The sequence below is a fragment of the Panthera pardus genome, unplaced genomic scaffold (assembly GCF_024362965.1).
Source record: "Panthera pardus isolate Hobbes unplaced genomic scaffold, ASM2436296v1 HiC_scaffold_2, whole genome shotgun sequence".
Classification (NCBI taxonomy): Eukaryota; Metazoa; Chordata; class Mammalia; order Carnivora; family Felidae; genus Panthera; species Panthera pardus.
Window position 1 is genome coordinate 120068120 of NW_026526765.1, and position 24645 is coordinate 120092764.

At 40.7% G+C, this 24645-nt stretch overlaps 1 protein-coding gene across 1 annotated transcript in view; it reads right to left on the bottom strand.

Moving 5' to 3' along the window:
• Nucleotides 1–24645, bottom strand: part of ARHGAP26 (Rho GTPase activating protein 26) — a 422696-nt gene that overhangs the window by 153862 nt on the left and 244189 nt on the right. Inside the window, 6 exon segments of the mRNA XM_019424560.2 lie at nucleotides 129–234; nucleotides 1746–1769; nucleotides 1772–1803; nucleotides 3440–3527; nucleotides 17098–17172; nucleotides 21496–21561. Of these exon segments, the coding sequence (XP_019280105.2) occupies nucleotides 129–234; nucleotides 1746–1769; nucleotides 1772–1803; nucleotides 3440–3527; nucleotides 17098–17172; nucleotides 21496–21561 (391 nt within the window).

A 24645-nucleotide genomic window follows, 5' to 3' on the forward strand; every position in this document is an offset into this window, starting at 1 on the left:
CCTAAGCCTCCGGCATACCTGATGCAATAGAGGGAGAGGGAAACATAAGCAGCATTGAGACCAGCTTTAGCGCTAAGGACATGAACTTCCTAGGGGTGATAAAAGGGCAGCATTCGGTTCAAACCTACTTTGCCAAGTGGTTCATGAGCAGCTGTAACATCTGCCTATTTTTCTCTGGGAGCCGATGAACAAGGCTATGGATTTCAGAGACTCGAGACTCCTGGTTCTCCAGTTCTGCAAAGGAAAGAAGGAGGTAGTATTTTGATCAGTGTCACAGGCAAATCAGATTACAAGACAAAAATCAAAGGAAATCAAAGATTGGGCCCTAAGAGACCAAGGACTTCTCAAAGGTTTAAGATCCTGTTCTCCGCACTCATGACTAGATCTAGAAGTGTTTTTAATGATGCTTCTTGTAGCAGTTTATTAAAAAAATGACCGTCAGAGAATTCAAGCCAAAATGATGACAGGACGAAATGGAGCCAGTCAATTGCACACTCAGAGCAGGCAGAAACTTGGTAGCAGCTGGCTTCCTAGAATGACGGCTTCATTTCAAGGAAGGGAGGAACTTTATGCACTTGTCAAATGATAAACAAATTGTACATGAACAACATTTACAAGGTCTCAAGTATCAAAACAACGCCTCAAGATAGCATCCAACAAATCAAAGGTAACGTCCGGTTGTTCTCAATTCATGCATGACAACCAACCAGCCTGGTAGAAGAATGGCTGGTAAAATATGTAAATCTTTCTGCCAGCCTGTAATCTCAATCCTGGCCTGCCATGGCTCAGCTGACTTTGGGCAAGTGGCTTCATTTCTCTGGGAGACAGAATGATAGTGCTCACCACACTATTTATAGGACTGATGTGAGGTTTAATTAGAGAAGTGGCTGCTACAGGTTTGGAATTTCTCGGAGAAAGAAATCACATAAACATGATCTTCACTCCCAGCTTCTCTCAAGTCTTTCTCCTCCCTCTTTTAAGAGACAACTTGAGAAGATAAGGCCATCAGAACATTAGGTATTAATCAATAGGCCAGTATGGCGTACCAGGGTAATGGACATCTGAAGGCTCAAAGGAAGCAGAGAGAGGCACAGAAACCTCTCGACATAATAAACACGGTGGAGACTCATGCCAGATTTAAATCTGATAGAGAATCTTACTGCTCCTTACAGGAGCCCTGCCCCACGTCGACAGATTCCAGTATATTTAGGGTAGCTTGCACCTAATCCCTATGTATTTTAATACCAGTGATATGACGCAAGGGCCTGGACGATATAGCTGAAGAATGATCATAAGCTGTAAATGGAAGCCATGATGGAAAGAGGACTGGGAAGTTATATAAATGGTGTCATATTCAAGGAAACACTTCCAATGCTCAATTTAGGTATGTGCGAACTCTGATTCATTCTGCAAAATGCTACTCAAGGGCTGGGAAACAACCCAAGGAGTTAGAAACTCCAATAATCAAAATTAGAAAGCCAAACTTTGCTTTTCTCTCTTCCCCCAACCCCAAAACACACTTCTGAAATTCCTCTCAACTGTAAAATTCAACATGGTAGCAAGGCCCTTGACAATCCTAGTTTAGTTCATCTCTATTTTGTGTCTACCTCATGAGCACGTATGTTGGTAGTTTACCACGCAAAATATAAAGGGTAGAAAGTATTTATTTTGGGATACTGACTGTTCTTTGAAATAGAAAAATCTATCCCTCTCCCTCTTACAACTGTGACAAAAAGAAAACCTACTTGCTGCTTTGATGAAACTTCTTTGAACTGGTACATCATGAGTGGTCCCGGAAGCATTCTGGGGATAAAAGGATATACACAAGTCAGCTTCATAAAAACAATCACACTCTACAAATCGTGGCTAGATGCTGCCCAACTGTATAGAGACAAAGATCAAGGGACACGACAGCAACTCAGCTTAGTCCAACTGAGTTTCCCTTTTGAAAGGGTCCTGAGATTTCACATGACATTTTCACTCTTTCTTTTCAAAGGGAATGGATGCAACTATGTTTCCTAGTTACAACCAGGAAAGTGCTAATGTGAAAGTCTAGCACAAACCAAGAGATTTCCCTTTCAGTCGGTGACTCACCCATTGACAACAGCCTTTTAAGAGGTGTCTGAGAAAAAGGCAACTAACTAAACATTTGCAATTACCTGCGCTTAAACTCTTGTCTTCCCCAGCAGCTTGTTATTACAATCAGTTCCTCTGGAAACACTATGAGAGACTTCTGTGTTTTTGTGACCAATTCACGACCGAGTGTTTCTCCAGAATGCCAAAGGGCTAGATCCCCTAACGTTAGGCAAGATATAATCAAATTTTATCTGTTTTTTTAAATGTTTTATACTTACTGTTTATTAGCTAATTATTATCAACATCCAGAAGGTCAGTGCTAAATACAAACCTCTGTAATATAGTTTTGTATAAACTACAATGGTAGTATTTGTGGTATGAATGTTTAAAGAATATGTTTACTCAGTATGCTTAACTGTAAACTTCAGCTTTTTTTCTGACAGTCCAAATAAGCTTCTCAACACACTATAAATTATTCTTGGCTCAGATTTTATTTTATTCTCATTGGATCTCCTCATTTGACTCTTGATAATCACTAGCATTACATCTTACTCATGACTTCAAGATCCTTCCATCAATTCCCCAATAGCCAATAAAACCTGCATCACTCATTCCTTTCCTATTGCTCTCCTTGGTTTTTGAGCCAAATGAATCTTCGCAAAATGTGAACAAATGCTTTTGTAATTCATGAGTGTAGTTCTCTTCTTTGTTGAACACTGGACCCTCCCCTAGCCTTCAAGTCCAGTGTAAGTTTTGGTCACTTCATGAAATCAATATGAAGGCAGCTTGACTCACCCATTCCCTTAATAACCAAGGGAGGGGCAGGGACGTAGGACGAATAGGACATATATTGTTAAAAGAAAAGGAGTCTCTTCAATAAAGGAATGTTTTCCAACATAAGAGAAGGAGTCAAAAGGGACACCCGTTAAGTCCTCTATTTAATGGCCAATGTCAGCAACACAGTCAATCTGTACAAGGCACAAAACCACCAAAATACACAGGACATGTAGTCACACTGTCAACAGAATGAGATACGCGGTTCCTTCTTTTCTTAATAGAGTATTTGGGGATTTCAGGAAAGAGCCTATTTTAGGTTCTGTTAAAGGCTGATTCTCATAGTGGCTTCTCATAAAAAGCAAAGCTTCTTGAATCACTCAATGGCACCATCGCACAATGGCACCCCATCAAGTACAGAGGACTTACAACTGGTGTGACCAGCTGAGCTAATTGCACCCACACATGAGCTGTTTCCACATCTCAGACACCCACCCAACAGCTCTCTGGAGGCTGAAAATAAAACTGCTTTCTTCCTGATTGCATGACAACAAGCTGGCACCCTGCCCTGCAAATGAAAAGCCCCTACCTTAGGTAGGTCTTCAAAGCACTAGTGATCGTCTTTATCTCCCATTCGGCACAGATATCAGTCTCCGTCTCAGAAGCAGTTTTGGGGTCTGAAAAGAAGAAAAGACCAGTGTAAAGAGGAGCAGAAAATACAGCTAAACACAAGAATACTAAAAACATTCAGCTTCCCTATTAACCAAAGAAATCCAAATTAAAACCAAAACAACACCTATTTTTTTGTGGGCTAAGAACATGGTTAAAAATGCAAATGTCTATGGACGGCAAAAATGCAGTGAAATGATCCTCTCATAAATTGCTGGAGGCAGAAGAGATAAAATGCAATAGTTTTGAAAAGCAATTTGGCAATATGTATCGAGTCATAAAAATGTTTATACCCTTTGAAGCTGTAATCCCACTTCTCACAATCTGGCCTCAGGAAATAAGATAAAGCAAGATTTAAGTTACATACCCCAGAAATGTTCAATACACACTAACGCTTTTCAACAGCAGAAAAAAATTTAAAAGGAGATAACCTAAATGTTCAATGATGAAAGAATGATTAACTTTGGCATGTCTCCCCGATGGAATATTATTTTGCTTTTACATGATAATGCTAACCACGTAACACTATGGACAATGCCTAGCTTATCATGCAATATCAAGCAAAACACAAAAAAACAAAAACAAAAAAACACACCAAGATTTAAAAGTTTGTGAGAAACTTATAGGAATAAAGGCTGAAAGGAAATAGTCTAAAATTAAAATAGTGATTGGGTTAAAGTGTTAGAACTATAATCGTTTTTATACTTTCTATACTATGACTTTGTTCCATTACTTTTTATTTTATTTTATTTTATTTTTTATTTTTAAAAATTTATATCCAAATTAGTTAGCATATAGTGCAACAATGATTTTAGGAGTAGATTCCTTAGTGCCCCTTACCCATTTAGCCCACCCCCCCACAACCCCTCCAGTAACCCTCAGTTTTTTCTCCACATTTATGAGTCTCATGTTTTGTCCCCCTCCCTATTTTTATATTGTTTTTGTTTCCCTTCCCTTATGTTCATCTGTTTTGTCTCTTAAAGTCCTCATATGAGTGAAGTCATATGACTTTTGTATTTCTCTAATTTCACTTAGCATAATACCCTCCAGTTCCATCCACGTAGTTGTAAATGGCAAGATTTCATTCTTTTTGATTGCCGAGTAATGCTCCATTGTGTGTGTGTGTGTGTGTGTGTGTGTGTGTGTGTGTGTGTGTATACACACACACACACACACATACATACACACACACACACACACACATACATACCACATCTTCTTTATCCATTCATCTATCGATGGACATTTGGGCTCTTTCCATACTTTGGCTATTGTTGATAGTGCTGCTATAAACATGGGGGTGCATGTGTCCCTTCAAAACAGCACACCTGTATCCCTTGGATAAATACCTAGTAGTGCAATTGCTGGGTAATAGGGTAGTTCTACTTTATTTTTTTGAGGAACCTCCATACTGTTTTCCAGAGTGGCTGCACCAGTTTGCATTCCCACCAGCAGTGCAAAAGAGATCCTCTTTCTCCGCATCCTCGCCAACATCTATTGTTGCCTGAGTTGTTAATGTGAGCCATTCTGACAGGTGTGAGGTGATATCTCATTGTGGTTTTGATTTGTATTTCCCTGATGATGAGTGATGTTGAGCATTTTTTCATGTGTCGGTTGGCCATCTGCATGTCTTCTTTGGAGAAGTGTCTATTCGTGTCTTTTGTCCATTTCTTCACCGGATTCTTTGTGTTTTGGGTGTTGAGTTTCCTAAGTTCTTCATAGATTCTAATCATTTATCTGATATGTTATTTGCAAATATCTTCTTCCATTTTGTTGGTTGCCTTTTAGTTTTGCTGCTTGTTTGCCTCGCTGTGCAGAGCTTTTTATTTTGATGATGTCCCAATAGTTCATTTTTGTTTTTGTTTCCCTTGCCTCCGGAGACGTGTTAAGTAAGAAGTTGCTATGGCCAAGATCAAAGAGGTTTTGCCTGCTTTCTCCTTGAGGATTTTGATGGCTTCCTGTCTTCAATTGAGGTCTTTCATCCATTTTGAGTTTATTTTTGTGTATGGTGTAAGAAAGTGGTATTCCATTACTTTTTTAAGTACTTTTTTAACCACCGTATGCCGAGAAGTGCAATGGGGACCACCATAATTACAATGGATCCTTATCATTTCTTGTCTCCTCTTGTGTAGACTAGTAAATCAAGGTGTGTATTTTAAAGGAGCATGTATTATTAAGGGAGGGACCACTCCTATGGTTAGTCTTCCTGGGAAGCCCATAGGTAAATAAAAATAAGAGGCAGAGGCTGGGGAGTATGAATGATTTCACAAACCAATAGGGCCCCACCTTACTGCTGTTGACGTGGTCGGAAGTGATGTCCTTCAGGAAACTGAAGACAGAATCCAGCTTCTTCATACACAAGACTAGTTAGTGATTTGCCTCCCAACACTCGCTCCTGTTTCCTTTTGCACAGTGCCTCATGTTCCATCACGCTGTTATTCTTCTCTGGTTCCTACTGCACGTGCCTGGGGGAAGGCTCCAGCTTCCAGGGAGCTTCAGGATAAGATTTAGACAGACCGATCAAATCCCAGCATCTCTCTGGCCTCATGGCTGTTTCAGGGATTAGCCCAATACCTAAGCCAGCTGCATCAGAATGAACTTCAGGACCTTCCTGGAAGACAAGGGGAAGCCTGTCTGCTATTCCCTGTTGGTCTTACCTGCAAGGTTATCCAACTGTGCTAGGTGCCACCATCTAGATCCTCAGAGTCAAGTCTGACAGACGAAGCCAGAGACGAGAGAAGCAGAGACAGGTGGTCTGGATGATATGGGTGGAGTCTGTATATATCGCCATACTTTTTTAGTCATATGAGCCAATAAATTCCCTTTTTCCTTAAGCCAGGGAAGGTCAGGTTTTTGTTTTTTTGTTTGTTTGGTTTGTTTTTTTGAATAATCCAAAGAGACCTAAATGATACAGCAGGTGAGCAGAGACAGCCACTGGACTCTTTTTGGACAGTCTCAAAGGAAAAAGAGATTTCTCCTACAGAGTCAACAGCCATTCAGCTGGAAAGGAGGAATGAGTCACAGGTGGGCACAATGGATTTTCCATTTACTGGGAAAGAACCCACTTTCATTCTAGTAGGAAGAGTCCAAATAATTATGAGTAGATTAAGGATTTAGGCTCTAATCCCCAGGTAAGGGCACAAATCCAGCCAGTACTGACTGCTCTCAGTATGTTCCCCTGATACATATTAGATGAGATAGAAAAGACCCCACCTTATCAACTCTTTGGCCCTTAAAGGCAGCAAACGCCTTTGCAGGTGACCCTGGGCATTAATGAAGTCTGTCTTGCCACACAGAACAAACACTGAACAACCTAGAGAGCGCAATTTTATTTCTAGGGTCACAGAATGGTCAACTCCAGAGTTCTATCACAGCAAATTTCTGAAAAGTGAACCCCAATGTCCAAAACGTCTGCCGCTTTAATTCTTTTCTTGCTTTGTCATCTCTTACTCCCTTAATGGTTTCTTCCTGTGGAAGAGTATGTACCAAAAAACTCTGCTTAGTCTGACCTTTTTCCCATCCCCATCCCTGAGCCACATGGAGGGCTGCCATAGCGCACGGCTCCTGGACGCGAGACAACTGTTACTGTACATTATTCGCAGGAACAAACCAACTTCTACCCAAGGAGAGAGCACGACACTAAACGAGCAGCAGCTGGCAGGTCTGGGAGTTATGAACTGTTCCATGGGACCACATTTAGCAAACTAATGATTAGCTTCCACTTATTCAGGCTCTGTAACCATAGGAATATTGTGTAACATTACAGAGAGGAGAGTCAAATTACAGCCCGGCCAAAGGGCTTTTTATAGCACCGAAGAGGCAAGGCTCATAACTTGAGGACATCCATTTTAATTTAATATCCAAACTATATTGAAGACAGCCTCCCAAACCACCTCGTTTTCAGAAAGTGCTGCCAATTTCCACACCTCCCTTACCGATGCTCCCCCTTCACCTAGCAGAGCTTCCTGGTGGCATCCGAATATGAGCCAAGGACATAATTACACTTTTCTTCTGAACTCAGTACATGTCTCTCCACCATGCGACCTCACCACTGCAATGCATGGTAAATGGACCTAAGCTAGAGGAAGAGACCAAGGTACAGAAAGGCAGCCTCTGGGGAAAGTGAAACATGAGTATTTCTTCCTGAACCTACTACCACATGAATTGAGAAAAATAGGAGACAGACTGGAAGCAGTGGTTACAAGCAGAAATCGTCTCAGAAATGTCATCCTGATCAGCTCCAATATCTCTAACAGTGTATGCACACACAAGCGCACGCATAAATACCTACAGCTTTTTAAAAACAAACAGAAGTACACTGTATATGTCACTTTGTACACTATGTTCATTTAACAGAATCTTAAGAAATTGTTGCTTATTGGCACATAAATTTATCTACCTCACAGTCTGTCCCTGCACCACAGTTGATGTCCTCTGTGAGGCAAATGAGGCTGTTCCCTGGGTTTTGCTATGAGAAACAGCGATATCAACTACTGTTTCCTTGTACCTGTCTTACATTTAGGAAAAAAATCCTACAAGTGAAATTTCCAGTTCAAGAAGTACACGTATTTTTAAATGTGAAAGATATTCCTCAACTACCCTCAGAGGCTGTCCCATGAGATTTCAGAGTGACTCCTTCCCCAAATCATTGACAACAACATCCAAAACTTTGATGTCAGCCAAACTGAGAGGTGGGGAAAAAAAGGTCATGTTTTTAATTTGCCTTTTTTAATGAGGAAGAAGGTTGAGAATCTTCTATGTGTGTTTTTGAAATTCATGGAGTACACTCACCCTTTTTGAGCACCCACTTCCATTTGTGACAAACGTATGCAGTCATGTAACGACCACAATCAAGATAAAAATCATTTCCATCACCCACAAAATACCCCCGTGCCCTTGTAAATCAACCCCCTCCCTCCACCGCCAGCCCTGGCAACCACTTTCACCAAGCCTAATACTCTTGAAATCTATCTGAGCTGTTATATGTACCAGTAGTTCAATCCTTTCATCACTGAGTAGCATTCAGTTTACAGATCTGCCACAATTTGTTCATCCATTCATTGGGTGATGGACATTAGGTATGTTTCCAAGTTTTTACTGTTAGGAACAAAGCTGGTATAAATATTTACATACAGGTCTTTCTATGGATTATAATTTCACCTCTTGGGTCAATACCTAGTAGTGAAACTGGGTAAAAAATGGTAGGAGTAGGTCATATAGTAAGTACGTTTCACTTCAACAGAAATCGCTAAATTGTTCTCCAAAACAGGTGGGTCATTTTGCTTTCCTACAGCAACCTCTTCATAAGCATTTGATATGGTCAGGTGTCTAATTTTGAAATTTTAGCTATTCTAGTAGGCATGAAAGGATAATTTATGTTTTAAATTTCCTTTTCTTTAAGAACTAATCATGGTGCTCATCTTTTTTTTGCACTTTTTGGTCATTTGTAAATTTTCTCTGGTAAAGTGTTCAAATCTTTTACCCATTTTTAAAACTGAGTTGGTTGTGTTCTTATTACTCAATTACTTGAGTTGTTTTTAATATGTTCTGGATACAAGTCATTTACCAGATACACATCTTGCAAAACTTTTCTCATCTGTAGCTTGCCATTTCTTTTTCTTAATATCTTTTAAAGAGCTTAAGTTTTTTATTTGGCTCTAATTTATACATTTTTCCTTTTATGTTTCCAGCTTTTTGTATTCTAGTTATGAAATCTTTTCTAAACCAAGGTCACCAAAATTTTCTGTTTTCTTCTACCAGTTTTGTAGTTTTAGCTCTTAGAGTTAGGAATATGATCCATTTTGAGTTAATTTTTATATATAGTCTAAGACAAAGATTTATTTTTCTCCCATATGGATTTTCTCCCACCAGTAGCATTCGCTGAAATGACTATCCTTTCCCCACTGAATTATCTTGACGCCTTTATCAAACATCAATTGACCGGGGTGCCTGGGTGGCTCAGCTGGTTAAGCATCCGACTTCAGCTCAGGTCATGATCTCACACAGTCCGCGAGTTCAAGCCCTCCAAGTGTCACAGCCCTCTGTGTTGACAGCTCAGAACCTGGAGCATGCTTTAGATTCTGTGTCTCCCTCTCTCTCTGCCCCCTCCCCAAATAAAAAACATTAAAAAAATTAAGCTTCCTTTAACTAAAAACAAAAACAAAAAACGATCAATTGACCCTATATGTGTGGGTCCTATTTCTAGATGCTCTTGTCTGTTCCCCTGATTTTTCTGTCATTCCTTAGGAAATACCACGTGATCTTACTCTGCTTGTACAAATGTTAGTTGTATTTTCTTTACTGTCTTTAAAATCTTCTCGAGCCTCTCACATTCTTCATCTCTACAACATCTTTAAGGAAGTTTATAAACATATACTATCCACTATGTAAATTAGACTTCATTTACCCTATAGGTAATTCTTTCAAGACTAGATTTAATACGTACCAATGTGATAAGTAAATTTGTATTTTCTGATTATATAAGTCATACATCTTAATAACTTTCATATTTTTTTGTATATTTTTATATCTAGTGCCTAAGAATCCAGAGTATCCAGGGGTGCCCAGGTGGCTCAGTTGATTAAGCGCCCAACTTCGGCTCAGGTCATGATCTCACGGTTCGTGAGTTCAGGCCCTGAGTCTGGCTCTGTTGCTGACAGCTCAGAGCCTGGAGCCTGCTTCAGATGCTGTGTCTCCCTGTCTCTCTGCCCCTCCCCAGCTCACACTCTGTCTTGCTCTCTCTCAAAAATAAATACACGTTTAAAAAAAAAATTAAAAAAAAAAAAAAAAGAATCCAGAGTATCCACACCCACTGCTATACTAAGATCCAAAAGCTCTTACTGTGATAGATCCCTGTCTTTTGAGAACCTGCCTGCAGCATTCCAATAAGCACAAGTGATGGTGGGATGGGCAGAGAGGAAGGTGGGCTCGCATCTGGGCTGTTACCCGAGAACTCAGGATTATGGTTAATAGCAATCAATCCTTCATCCTAACAGTCTACAATGTCCCAGTCCTGCACCATCTGTCTGTTCTCCTTTACTGATGGGTAAAACTGGAATGCATTGCATGGCTCTGCTGCTTCCGTGAGTCTACAGTCTTCAAAGTCTGGGGCTGTTTCCAATCATTAGTAGGCAAGCCTTCAGATCTCAGAAGTTGTCATGAAGAATGACATAAAGAATCCTATTTAGGATTTCTTCTGAAAGAAGTCTTTTCTTGTTTTATTTATGCTACTCTGTACAAGGACGTGGAAAATGAAGGGCACAGAAAAAAGAATGTCTGTCTAGACATTCAAGATCTCAGAGGAGTAAGGAAGGACAGCTCATGGTGGGGATCAGAAATCTCTGGGTGACGCATGCTATTGTAATTTGGTGCTTTAAACCTTTGCAGTTTAACACCTTCCAGGTGTTCTCTGCAGCACTAACCTTGCTTTAGACATTAGTTAAAAAGGAAAAAATTACAGAATGAGGAAAACAAAAACCCACATCAACACAGAATTTGAATTCCTTCACCACCATTGTGAAATACTAATCAAGATGCACAAAAAAAGGGAAATGAAGTTTCAACAGCACAATTAGGTTCACAGTCAACATTCTGCCCATCACCAGAGGAATATCCACTAGGCAGAACTCAGTGAAGTCCTGAGGAAAATCAACTTGCAGGAACAACATGATAGGCAATGGCCCTCCACACAGATATGGGGTACAACTTTGAGAATTTTTGCTGACATATAAAGAATCAGGAGAAAAACAGACTTCAGAAAGATTAAAAATAATTAAGATAAGCTTTTTCTTTAAAGATTGATAATTGCAGGATAATGAACAAAAAAACAATTTATTTTCCTTTGGAAAAATATGTGTAAAAACGCTTTCATCAGACCCCAAAATGTATAAAGGACTGACTATATGGTGATACGTAAAAGTAGTAGAGGGGGGAAGAATTTTCTCATTATACGATTATTGGTCAATCAGGTAAGTATTTGAGAAAATGGAGAGTTTCCATTTTACATAAATATATTCTTGATGGGTTTAAAGAAAACAAAAAAGTTTTGTAATCCTAGAATGGAGATCTTTTAAGGCAAAATTCATCTAGAAAAAGGACTAATTTCATACAAGACTGGACTTTGTTAAAAATTTAAAATATTCCTAAAGGGGTGCCTGGGTGGCTCAGTTGGTTAAGCGTCTGACTTCAACTCAGGTCACGATCTCGCGGTCTGTGAGTTCGAGCCCCGTGTCGGGCTCTGGGCGGATGGCTTGGAGCCTGCTTCCGATTCTGTGTCTCCCTCTCTCTCTGCCCCTCCCCTGTTCATGCTCTCTCTCTGTCTCAAAAATAAATAAACGTTAAAAAAAAAATTTTTTTTTTTAAAATAAAATAAAATAAAATATTCCTAAAAACAAAACCACAAGTGCCATGAATAAAGTTCAAGATAAATGACAATCTGGGAAAAAAATACTGGTGACATAGCCTCTGTATCTAGAAAGTTCTTACCATCACAAGATGGATGCACCAATAGAAAAGCAGGCTAAGAACACAAAACAGGCAATTCAGTAGAAAAGAAATATAAATCTGCAGGAAACACAGGGGAAGGCCCAACTTCACCCAGAATTACAGAAATGCCAAGTTAAATAAAAAAGAGATGCATTAAAATTGTATTTATAATTTACATTCAAAAAAAGTAATACGAGTACGGCAAGGACGTGAGGTACGTGGCGGTGCGGTCTGCCGTCTGCTGAGAGCAAATTCGGGAATATCAGTTAAGGGCCTTGAAAACATGTACATTCCCTGACCCAGCAGTTCAACATCTTTAAATCCTAGGGAAATCATTCAACATGCATATGTAAGTTAAAAATAAAAACAGCCAACATTTATTTACTAACACGCAGAGGCTCTCAACTCAGCAACCCATATGAATCTTTTGTGTAATCCTCACATTATTGCAGAGGCAGGAGTTATCATTATAGATGATGAGAAACAAGAGTCGACAGGTTTAAATAATTTATGTAAAGTGAAATGAATAAGTACTCCAACTGCAACTTGTCTAACTCTGAGATACATGCTCTTAACCTCTGCATCCTCAATGGGGATGTTGACCTGAGTTTCTAGAATGATGAAAAATTGCAGTCAGCCTTTGTATCCAAGAATAGGAGGCTGATTAAAAAGTTGCATCTAGGGGCACCTGGGTGGCTCAGTCGGTTGAGTGGCCGACTTTGGTTCAGGTCATGATCTCACAGTTCATGAGTTCGAGCCCCGCATTGGGCTCTGTGCTGAGAGTTCAGAACCTGGAGCCTGCTTTGGATTCTGTGTCTCCCTCTCTCTCTGTTCCTCCCCTGCTCACATGCTGTCTCTTCTCTTCTCTTCTCTTCTCTTCTCTTCTCTTCTCTTCTCTCTCTCTCTCTCTCTCAAAAATAAAGATTTAAAAAAAAAATTTGTATCTAGAGGTGCCTGGGTGGTTCAGTTGGTTAAGCGTCCAACTCTTGGTTTCGGCTCAGGTCATGATCACACAGTTTGTAGGTTCCAGCCCCGCTTTGGGCTCTGTGATGACATTGTGGGACCTGCTTGGGATTCTCTTTCTCTCTATCCCTCCCCTGTCGTCACTCACTCTCTCCATCTCTCTCAAAATAAATCAACACACTTAAAAAAAAGTTGGATCTACACAATACATGCTACCCCCCCTCAGAAATCATACTCTAGAAGAACTTGAATAACATCTGAAAAGAGACTGTAGTGTTAGATGGAAAAAGCCTATTAAAAAGCAATATACATGCACAGTGTGATTCCAACTTTATCAACATTTTGTATTATAGAATATATTTTAAAGGTATGATAAAATGGTCAATGAAATTCTGATCTGCAAGATTTTTATTTTCTTCTTTCTACTTTTTGTATCTCTCCAAATTTGCTATAATCACCACTCGATTTTTAATGAGAAAAATTATTTAAAATTAATACAGAAACATACAGGAAGAGAAACTAGACATGTGATCAACAAGCACAGAGCTGATTTATATTTAAAAATGTTGGGCTAAAATTTGGAAAAATTTGTCTTAACATTCAGGGGAGAGGGGAAAACAACAGTTCACACATGGAAGAGACTATTTCTAGAACCTTTGAGTATCCCTTAGACCTTTTCACTCTTCACAGACTAAGGACCCCCACTGCTGGGAGAACATGATCAAGAGTAGCTCTGGTAGGACACTAGCACCGGGCTATACCACACGTACTACAAGAAATTCCAACAAGCTCTCTTAAGGAATCCTCATCAAGAGAAATAAAAAGTTCTCAAAGCACTGGCTCTTAAGATCCCTCTTCCAACCTCAAGCCCCTCAGTGTACCAGGAGTACATAAACTCAAAGTGATCAAAACAATTCTGTTTTTCCTTATTTCTAATCCATGTTTTCAATAATAAAAACTCACTGCTGCACTTGTGAGAGACCTTAAAGATACTCCATATCTTACACATTGCCTGGCACCTAATAGGGGCATCCAATCAATAACGAGGAAAGCAGTAGTAAAATGAGTGGTTTGCACTCTGCCCCGCCATCTCACGGAGAGGTTTTGCAGTGTAGGAGCCTTATTTATTTCACACTCTTGGCTAATCCAGCTTAGTACCAGTACCAAGAATGGATGACGAGGATAGCATGTTCACAAAACGTAAGACAGACAGGGCTCTGCCTTTAGGTCTGGAGTCTCCCTGGTCTAAAAGGTGGTTCCTCACTTCCAAGATCCAAACTGGTCACCTTCACTGGTACTGAGAACCACTGACACCATTCTCCGCTTGTGATGAGATCGTGTATTAGGGTCATGTCTCAGCTCTGGTTGAGCCTCAGTTTGAATTCTACTCTATGTCTAATGCGCTCCTGGCAGGGCAGCTGGCCTTGTGACTTTCAGCTGCTGGTTATTATTTTTTCATGACATTTCTCAGATGCTCATGATTATTTTGTCTGTCCCTAGGAAAACTGAGGAAGAGAACAGGACAAATATCTTGTTTGAGAGTCACTAAGAGAAGTGAGAAAAACAAGATCCTTTCATACCTCTCTTTGCTTAGCACAAGTGAGCTAAAGTGGTTCTTTTTTCTAACAAACCCATCTAAAATGTCATATTTCTTCTCACTAGTGTCACCTTACATAATAATCTGTCATCTATGAAATCTCTCTGCCCCATATCCAGTTAGTTACAAAGTCCTGCTGATTCTCTCTCTTCATTTGAGCCTTTTTTTCCTAACTTCAGAGCAGCTACTTGGTTCATCCCTGATAGGCTATGTGAGGCTTAATTATTTCCACTGTTTTCTTCCTCCATGCTTTTCCACGGTCAAATATATGCTCCCCATTGCAGCCAGCAGTCCCCTCTTAAAACTACAATCTGATCTTGTTAAACCTGTAACGGACATACTTTTATTGTTATCTACCCAGCAGCCATTATTTCAGGAAAGCACTCCTGCATCAATCTATTAACTATCCTGCTTGGTCCACGGGCTTCTACTGTCTAACCCCCTCCCTATTCCACCTCTGGGCCACACTCCCCCAACATCACCAGAGAGAGGCACAGGATCCAGGCCATCTGGATCCATCTGCTGTTAAGTCATGTGACTGCCCTGAAATTGAGAAATGAATCATGCCCCATGCTGACCAACCAAAGTCCTCAATGAACTGTCAAGAAAGATACTCTCTTTCAGTGATATAAGATTCAAAAACTGCTGAGACTGGACTACGTGGGACATTCCCACAGACAACATAGCCGATACCAAGACAAGCAGAGATCAGAGATAACGAGAAGCCAGAATAAAGGAATGGAAAAGGCTCCAACAAAGGTAAAGATGTCACTGGAGCCACCAGATCCTGCTATGCTTCTGCCATCTTGGACTTAGCAACTGTCAAATGATCAATCAGTAATTAAATTTACGGGCAGTCAACCCAGAGAAACAAATTTATATTCACATTTAAGACCCGTGCACAACTGTTCACAGCTTTATTCCTAACTTCTCCACACTGGAAACAACTCAGATGTCCCTCAATAAGTGCATGGTTAAACAAACTGGGTACATTTCTACAGTGGAATACTACTCAGCAATAAAAAAATAACCAAGTATTGATCCAATAACTTGAAATTATCTCAAGGGTATTATGCTGAATAAAAAAAAAAAAAGCCAATCCCCAAAGATTACATATGAATCCACTGAGATAACTGTGAAATAACAAAATTAAAGAAATGAAAAATAGATTCTCAGGTGCTAGAGCCTAGGGAAAGCAGTGAGGTGCGACAGGTGAGGCAGATGGGTGTGGCCATAAAAGGACATCACAAGGGATCCTTGAGGTGAGGACACTGTTCCACATCTTGACTATATAATATCCTGGCTGTGATCTCCTACTAGAGGGTAACAAGACGTTACTACTGGGGGACAGTAGTTAAAGGTACACATCTCTCTACTGCATACAAATGTAAAATTATCTCAAAATAAAAAGTTTAGTTTATTAAAAAACTATCCCCACTGCAAATATGAACCAAGAACCAGATTCTCAGTGGCAGGGCACCTCACCAATAATCATAATTTCAAATAAAAGATCTCGCTGTACCTAGCAACACAACAGGGTTCTGCCAACAAGAGGCAAGGAGCTCTCTAGAAAAAGAGATAGAGAAAAGTCATTCTAGTCAACATGAGAGAGGAGATTTCCTTACGTATGAAAACTATTTTCAGAAACTGGAAAAAACAAAAACAAAAAACAAAAAAAACAAGACAGACAAATACTGGCAAGAGAAGGGTCCCTGCCCAGACACTGAGCAGGGACCCTAAGTGATAGTCCATCTCTGCAAGTGCATGGCTGGGCTTCCATGGGGATGAGTAATAGCCACTGATCTGTGAAATCTGATCTGTTTGCCATTTAAATCCATGTGACTCACTGAAGCTGGCTGCATTCACATCTAAAAATAAAGGAAATCTGCAGCCTAAGCAAATTGGCTCATGGGCTCATGGGGTTTTGATTCAAACACTACACATTTGAATATAGTGGTTTTGTATTTTATACCAGCCAGCTCTAAGGGAGGTTTCGCTGCTCAAATGACAAGAGTCTACGTTGAAATCTAGATGCAAAGATGATCCAGGAATTATCTCCTTATATACATGTTGTGTGGCAGTCACGTGACACCTTCTTGGCAACAGGCAACATGAGATCTGAGGTCCTCTGCAGGCTAGAAGGATGCCCTTTCTTGGGCATTGGGTGTGCCCCACTAAATGCCTGCCTCCAAAAAGGACAGGGGGAGTCATGAGCTATTAAAGACACAGTAGGGTGTGGTGGTCACATGAGTGACTGAGCACCACTTGGACTGGCAGTGGCTGAGTCTATAAACAGAGGGTGTGGTGCCTTGGACCTGCCATTTTTTTGTTCTGTCCAGTCCCACTAAGTACCTCTTCCAGTAATGCCGACATCCCTAACAACTGGTGAGTGGGGCAGCTGATTTCTGGGCGTTCCCTCCCGGACACCCAATTCCTTCCCAAGAGGCTGTTCATACCTACACAACTAGTGACTTTTCAGAGGTGCCCCCTCGACCTCACTGGGACCTGCCTCACACAGCCACTGTTGCACTCACCCATCAGGACACTCAGTAGCTTCTGGACTCTGGAATTGACCCCCACGATTCGGTAGAGCCCTTGCTCATTGATCCCTGAGGAAAGAAACAGTGATGATTTAATTAGAGGCACGTCAGAACACAAGTCAAGCCAACCCAGCCAGATGCACTTTTTTTCATTTTCTCAGTCCTTCTAAAAGCCGCTCTAATTAAAGTCCCCTGTCCCTCAGCTCTGCTCTTAGCGAAGGAGTGGGATTTGGTGCAGCTGTCTAGGATTTCACGGGTGTGCTGCACACTTCAGCCCTTGTGTTAGTTCAGTTCAGTCAACAGAGGGCAAAGAGACCTTCCTCTTCTCTTGCCAAACACAGCATCTAAAGAGTTTTGAAAGATGCAAAATATATACTTTTAAAGGTTACACTTAGCTGGTTTTTCAATTTAAAAAGCCAAAACTGACATGACAGAAATTTTATACTGTAGAAAAGAAATAATAGCTTTACAATCTATTCTCAAATACAGAATAAGAGTACAGAAGTGTGGGTACATCTTTAACTTTGGACAATGTTCGCCAGGACTGAGAAATTAGAAAATCAGATCATTTGCCACGTAAACATCATTTGTGAACAAAAAGGTGAATCACCTTCATTCAACCCAAGTAAATGTGCAACTCAACTAGTAGGGGATTACCTCCAAACACCTAAAGAACCAAAAACTAGCCCATCTGAGTGCTTTGTTCATTTATGTGCAAGGATAGGATCACTACTGTACCATTTACAAAAGGGGACCATTTAAACCAAGTGACTGGAAATGATTTTTCTGTTACCCCTAGGCCCATCATACCTGACACCGCCAACCTAACTGGTCTCCTGCTTCCCATCTTATTCTCCTGAGGTCCATTTTCCAACCAGTAGCCAAAATGGACTTCTTAAAGTATGCACCAGTTCAAACCCTCTCTTTCCTTAAGATCTTCCAATGGCCTCCCACTGCATTTAGACCACAAGCAAAACTTACTGTGGCCCACAAGGCCCTGCAGGATTAAGCTGAGGCCCACCTTTGCATCATCAACCATCTTTACTCTGCTGCAGCCACAATGGCCTTCCTCTTTCTCCAACGCATCAAGCCTGTGCCCCCATATCACAGCCTCTGCTCAGCAGCTTCCTGTGGAACATGCTTCTCCCAGATCTTATCATTCAGGTATCCGCTGAACTGCAACCTGTTCAACCTAAGGCATCTCATGACCAACATGAAGCCCAGTCCCCTCCCATTCTTTCTTTGTAGCAAGTAATAATATCTGAAATCATCATTTTTATTTACTTTCTTGTTTGTCTTTCTCCCAACCACCACAATATAAACTCTATGTACAGCGATTCTGTCTTCTTCACCATTATCTCCCCAGTACCTAGATCTCTATACGATACATGACAGAATGAATAAAACACTGTGTCATACTCCCTCAGGGCCACTACTTTGGGAGCAAAGCAGAATTTCTTGGAAGAAATTTGGGAAAAGGTTGACTCTCCAATGTCTCTAACAAGGCCTATGTAGAATTAATGAACAAAAAGAAGTGGTCTAGAATGACAGGATTTCATAGCTAAAAGGGGCCTATAAAAGCATGTACATCAGCCTGCACGGCTCAGGGACTAGCCTGGTCTAAAACTAAGGGATGGGCCTCAAGCTACTTAATGGCAGAACCATTATTCAGTAACGTGGCGACTTAAAGGGCTTGTTCTTTCTCAAGGGTCTTTACTTCTTCTGTCCTTGACCTTTCCTAGAACTGGATACAGCACTGTCTCCTGCTGGACAATGATTAACGAACCCCACAAAGTGTGGGAGGTCTGTTCAACTCTGGTCACCACAAATAATGTGTGTACATACATGCATTCCAGTAGCAAAATAACCACTTCCTTCAACTATTTATCTTAAAATGGCATTTAACTCACATTGTCCTCTTTTCCTTTTTGTGTCAAATGAAAACTTTCTTACAAGTTAAAACACATCATTTTCATTTTAGAGGAGAAGGGGACAAAGAGGCAGAGGTGAGGACACCAAACCACTGGTGACCTTGTTCTTCCTCTGTAACTTATTGTGCTTATTTTCTGGTTTTACATCATAAAAAGTTGACCCCCTGAGATACGGGCTTGCATTTATCATACAGGCTCTGCAAAGGGGTTTAAATGATTATGTTTCCCTATTGCTGGTTTGGCTGCTGAAAACTGAGACAAACACGTAGCCTACCTCAGGCAAGTGTGTGAATTTCACAGTGGAGGGGAGGGGATTTTTGTTTTGACCTTAGTTTTGGCTCCATTTTATGCCTCTACCTTTATTAACCCTGTACCTCTTATTCCTCATTCTTTTCTTCTAAAATGAAAATTAATATACCTACTGAAAAATTACCTTAGTAATAGATACTTTAAAAATTTAGAAACTGCAGTTAAGGCACGTAGATAAATCAAGGGATGATAGTAAGAACAGCAGAGAGACCACTGACAAGTCAAGGATGCCTGTGCATATACGCAACTCCCCAGCCCCTGCCATCCCCAGAATGGATTCATGCTGTACAGGCTGTTTTATAGCTTTCGTTTTTCATTTAATATATAATAATGAAAACCTTGCATGTCAATAAATGTATTTCTACTGCAGTTACAGTGATTCACAGCTTTTTACCGCATGGATGTACTACTGTTGATTTAACCAATTTTTGAAACATTTGGCCAGTTTCTGATTTTTCCCGTTAACACCACAGTGTAAACGTCTTTATGGCTCAACCTGCCCATGTCCTTATTTCCTCCAGATCAATTCCCAGAAATCTCACCTACTGTTACTTTATATTCTCTGACTGTATTTTACTTATCTTCACAAGCTGCCTTAACTCTTCATTGAAGGAAGATATAGCAGAAATACGCATTTATAAAATCTCAGCATACATTAAAATAACTACTTTGGAAAGAACACTTTCTGACTGGGTAGGAGGAGAGGTTCCTACAGTTAAGTTTTTTTTTTTTTTTCCCCTCCCTTTCTACTCAGTGCCTCATAGACTTTATAAAGATACTTGTATTTCTTAACTAGTCAGAGTTATAGATCCTGCTTTAAAAGATAAAACTTCTTTTAATCAAATAAAAAAGACTGGTGGGTTCTGAGGCTGTGGAATAGTAAGATTCACATCTTTGACAATGGTTCAAATCAAATTCACAGGAAAGATAGTCATCAGCTTTTCTCAGGGGTACAATAGACCAGAGCAGTCAAAGCTCCAAACTGCTGGAACTGAGAAATCACCCTTGTGGCAACATCTGAGGCAGTGGTGGAGACCATTGGGAGGAATCAGTTTCCCTAATTGCAAAGTTCTGTTCTGCTCCTACAGACCCAGGTTAGGTCCATGTGCTACAGACAGGGCCTGACTACAGCCCTGCTGCGGGAAACCAGGGGCCTGACTCCTGCCTACCTGCAGAGTCGCCAGGGACTAGCTTCCCAAAGCACGGTTATTAACCAGTTGTCCAAAGACCCTGGGGGTACACTAGAGAATTCCAGGTGTCAATAAACTTAGATAGGAAAACCATTACACCTTTACTTTCATGAGCCTATAATTGAAATTAAACATTTCCTTCCATAATAAGACACAAATCACAGCGTTAGCAATACCTGAGTCTTGGCCAGAAATCAGGTATTTTCATAACACATTGAGACTGCTATAGCCATCTTGAAATATCACTACAAGTGACCCTCGATCACCATGGGTTTGAAATGCAAAGGTCTACTTACATGTGGACTTTTTTCGATAAACTCAGTATAGGACTATATATATATTTTACGATTTCCTTAACACTTTCTTTTCTCTAGGTTACTCTATTATAGTATTACAGTGTATAATACATATAACATAAAAAATACATGTTAACTGATTGTTTATCTTATAGGAAAGGCTTTCCAGTCAACAGAAGGCTGTTAATAGGTGTTTGGGGGAAGTCAAAAGTTATACGCAGATTTTTGACTGTCTGGCAGGGGGTAGGAGGTCAGCACCCCTAACTCCAGCATTATTCAAGGATCAATTGTATTTCTGAATTTTGCCAATTATGACACCCACCACTATTACTTGTTATTTAAAGTGGTAAGAAAGAAGTATATGTATTATTAAATCACAAAAATGTTTTTCATTATTTTAACTGAATTCCAGTAACTAGATTCCTTATTATCTCATATCTTTGACACATGTGCGTTGAAAACACTCTTGTATCAGCCAAAGAGGCTGATGACAGCAAATGGGTCGAAGGCCTCTGCTTCAGAGCAACACGACTCGTGGAAACACACCAACAATGGCACTTGGAGAGTTACTGAGTCACTCAAAATCAGGAAGCAGGTAGCAGGTCTGACGCCTCACCAGATACATGACCTTCACCAAGAACAATGCCATGTGATGAACAACTTTACCTCTGGTTTCCACAGCGTGGATGCATTTCCTGATGATGCTGAAGCCAATGCTGTCCAACTGTGCAGCTGGAAGAGGAAAAAAGGGGCTGTCAGGTTGTTGGTCATGCATAAACCATCCTCGGACAAGGCCTGACAGACCCAGGATCAATCAGTCCCATGGTTTAGGCCACATACAAGAATGATTAAAAAAAATTTGCTGGCATCCACTGAGAATTTACTGTATACCAGGTACAGTTCTTGTATTTATTTTAGCTTATTTATTTTGAGAGAGAACAAGCAGGGGAAGGACAGAGAGAGGGAGAGAGGGAGAGGGGGAGAGAGGGGGAGAGAGGGGGAGAGAGGGGGAGAGAGGGGGAGAGAGGGGGAGAGAGGGGGAGAGAGAGGGAGAGAGGGGGAGAGAGGGGGGAGAGAGGGGGGAGAGGGGGGAGAGGGGGGGAGAGAGGGGGAGAGAGGGGGAGAGAGGGGGAGAGAGGGGGAGAGAGGGAGAGAGGGGGAGAGGGAGAGAGGGAGAGAGGGGGAGAGGGGGAGAGGGGGAGAGGGGGAGAGGGGGAGAGGGGGAGAGGGGGAGAGGGGGAGAGGGAGAGAGGGAGAGAGGGAGAGAGGGAGAGAGGGAGAGAGGGAGAGAGGGAGAGAAGGAGAGAGGGAGAGGGAGAGGGGAGAGGGAGAGAGGGGGAGGGGGGAGAGGGGGAGAGGGGGAGAGGGGGAGAGGGGGAGAGGGGGAGAGGGGGAATCCCACACTGCCAGTGCAGAGCCCAAGGTGGGACTCCAACTCACAAACTACAAGATCATGACCTGAGCCAAAATCAAGAGCCAGACGTTTAACTGACTAAACCACCTAGGCATCCCATGCCAGGTACAGCTCTAAGTGCTTTGTTTATATGAGCTCACTTAATTGTCACAGTCACTCTGCAAGGGTATCCTCTATTTAGCTGAAGAAACGGCAGAATAGAGTGATGAGCAGTTTACCAAAGGAACAAGTAGGTATCCTTTAAACCATTTGTTATCATCAGGAGCTGTAGAACTAACTGCTTCCTGGTCTCCTTCAATAAGTATAAATTCAGTGGCTCAATAAATGTTGGATAAGGACTTTACACAGATTATCTCATTTAATTTTAGCATGTCCTCTAGGTTGATACTCTCATTGACTCCATATTACAGATGAAACATCTGAGACTTGCTTCATTTGTACTATGATATTTGCAAAGCTAAAAAGCTAGTAAGTGGGAGATTCACTCCCAAGTCCTTATGACCCAACGTCCTAAATATGACCTAAGTCAAATCCTACGCAGGTGATTAGAAAAAAGGGAAAGTAATCTGGAAGAAAATTAAAATAGCTTACAACAAAGAAGTTACATGAAAAATAGGCATAGGGCAAGAGAGCCATCCTGGGTGTGGTAAGTCAGGAGGTATTCAGAGCTCTCCACCTGCTATAAAGCCCACTAATGTGACTCAGAAAATAAATGACCAACAGCAGCAACCTGTTCCACCGCACAGAACCAATTTCCCAACCTGGCAATGAGCCTGGGAACCTACCAAAATTAATCTCCATGCTTTGATTACCCAGTGAGGAGAGGCTGATGGTAATATTTAAGAACATGTTCACCTTTTGAGCACCTTGGGACATCAGGGCAAGACATTCTACAAACTAACGGTTCACGGTGGAGAAGAGAATGACAGAAAGTAGGAGGGTAAATATTTATAAATAATTTGTCATCATCCCAGGGCAAAAAATAACCTTGTAAAAAATAAGAACTGCACAGAATTTGAGCTCATACTTTGATCTAATCCAAAAAGAACCTTTTTCAAATACTTAAGTTTTTAATTTTAATTCCAATGTATTTAACATGCAGTGTGATATTAGTTTCAGGTGTATAGTGATGCGGCAATTCCATAGATTTCTCCATGTTCAACACGGGCAAGCGCACTCCTTAATCCCCATCACCTATTTCAACCAGCCCCCCACCCACTTCCATCCTGGTAACCATCAGTTCTTAAGAGTTAAGGGTCTGTTCTTTGGTTTTTCTTTCTTTCCTTTCCTTTGTTCATTTTTGTTTGTTTGTGTCTTAAATTCCACATGAGTGAAATCACATGGTATCTGTCTTTCTGTGACTTGTTTGGCTTAGCACTATACTCTCTAGCTCCATCCATGTTGTTGCAAATGTCAAGATTTCATTCCTTTTTATGGCTGAATAATATCCCATTGTGTATATATGCCACATATTCTTTATCCATTCCTCTACTGACGGGCACTTGGGCCACTGCTATAATCTGGCTACTGTAAATAATGCTTCAATAAACACAGGGGTGCACGTTTCCCTAATTATGAACATGGATCAGTCAACTTAGACCCAATGAAGATAAAAATTCTTAAGAAAATCACTAAGAATTCCTTAAACTAAAAAGAAATGCTATTTTATTACAAATTCTCTTCCCAAAGAAAACAAAATAACTCTTATTCTTACATACACACTTACCACTTAGTGATACTTATTATAACCACATTTGGCCTCTGGGATAGTCAGTAAAGTACCAGAAAAGGAGGAAAACAGTATTTTTCTTCTGGGAGAACACCTGATATACAAACCATTGCTCTTACTCCCTTAAAGCTGTAAGTGCAGCTATAAAACTAACTCACTCTCATGCTTTTTCTAGTATAAACCGAGCACTACACTGCACGTCATGTAGTACAGAGCTTTCTGACTCAAAACTGCAAGTCAGATTGAAATCACTCGTCCAAATAAAACTCCATTAACTCATGTCATAGATTTTTCCCAAATTTAATAACAAACTATGATACACAGGCCAGATGCCTGTTAGAATCTAGGGCAAGATTCTTGAAGGGAAGAATTCACATACCCATAACTTAACATTCACCCATTTCAAGCACTGAAATGCATTAGTGTCTAGGATATTTACAAAGTTATGAATCATTCACCACTATCCAATTCCCTCACATTTTCATTATCCCCCACAAAACACTTTATACACATTAGCAGTCATTCTCTATTTCCTGCATTCTATCAGTTCCTAAAAATCACGATCTCTTTTCTGTCTGTACGAACTGGCCTATTCCAGGCATTTCACATAAATGGAAACATAACAGGTGGTGTTTTGTGTCTACCTTCTTTTACTTGGTATAATGTTTTCAAG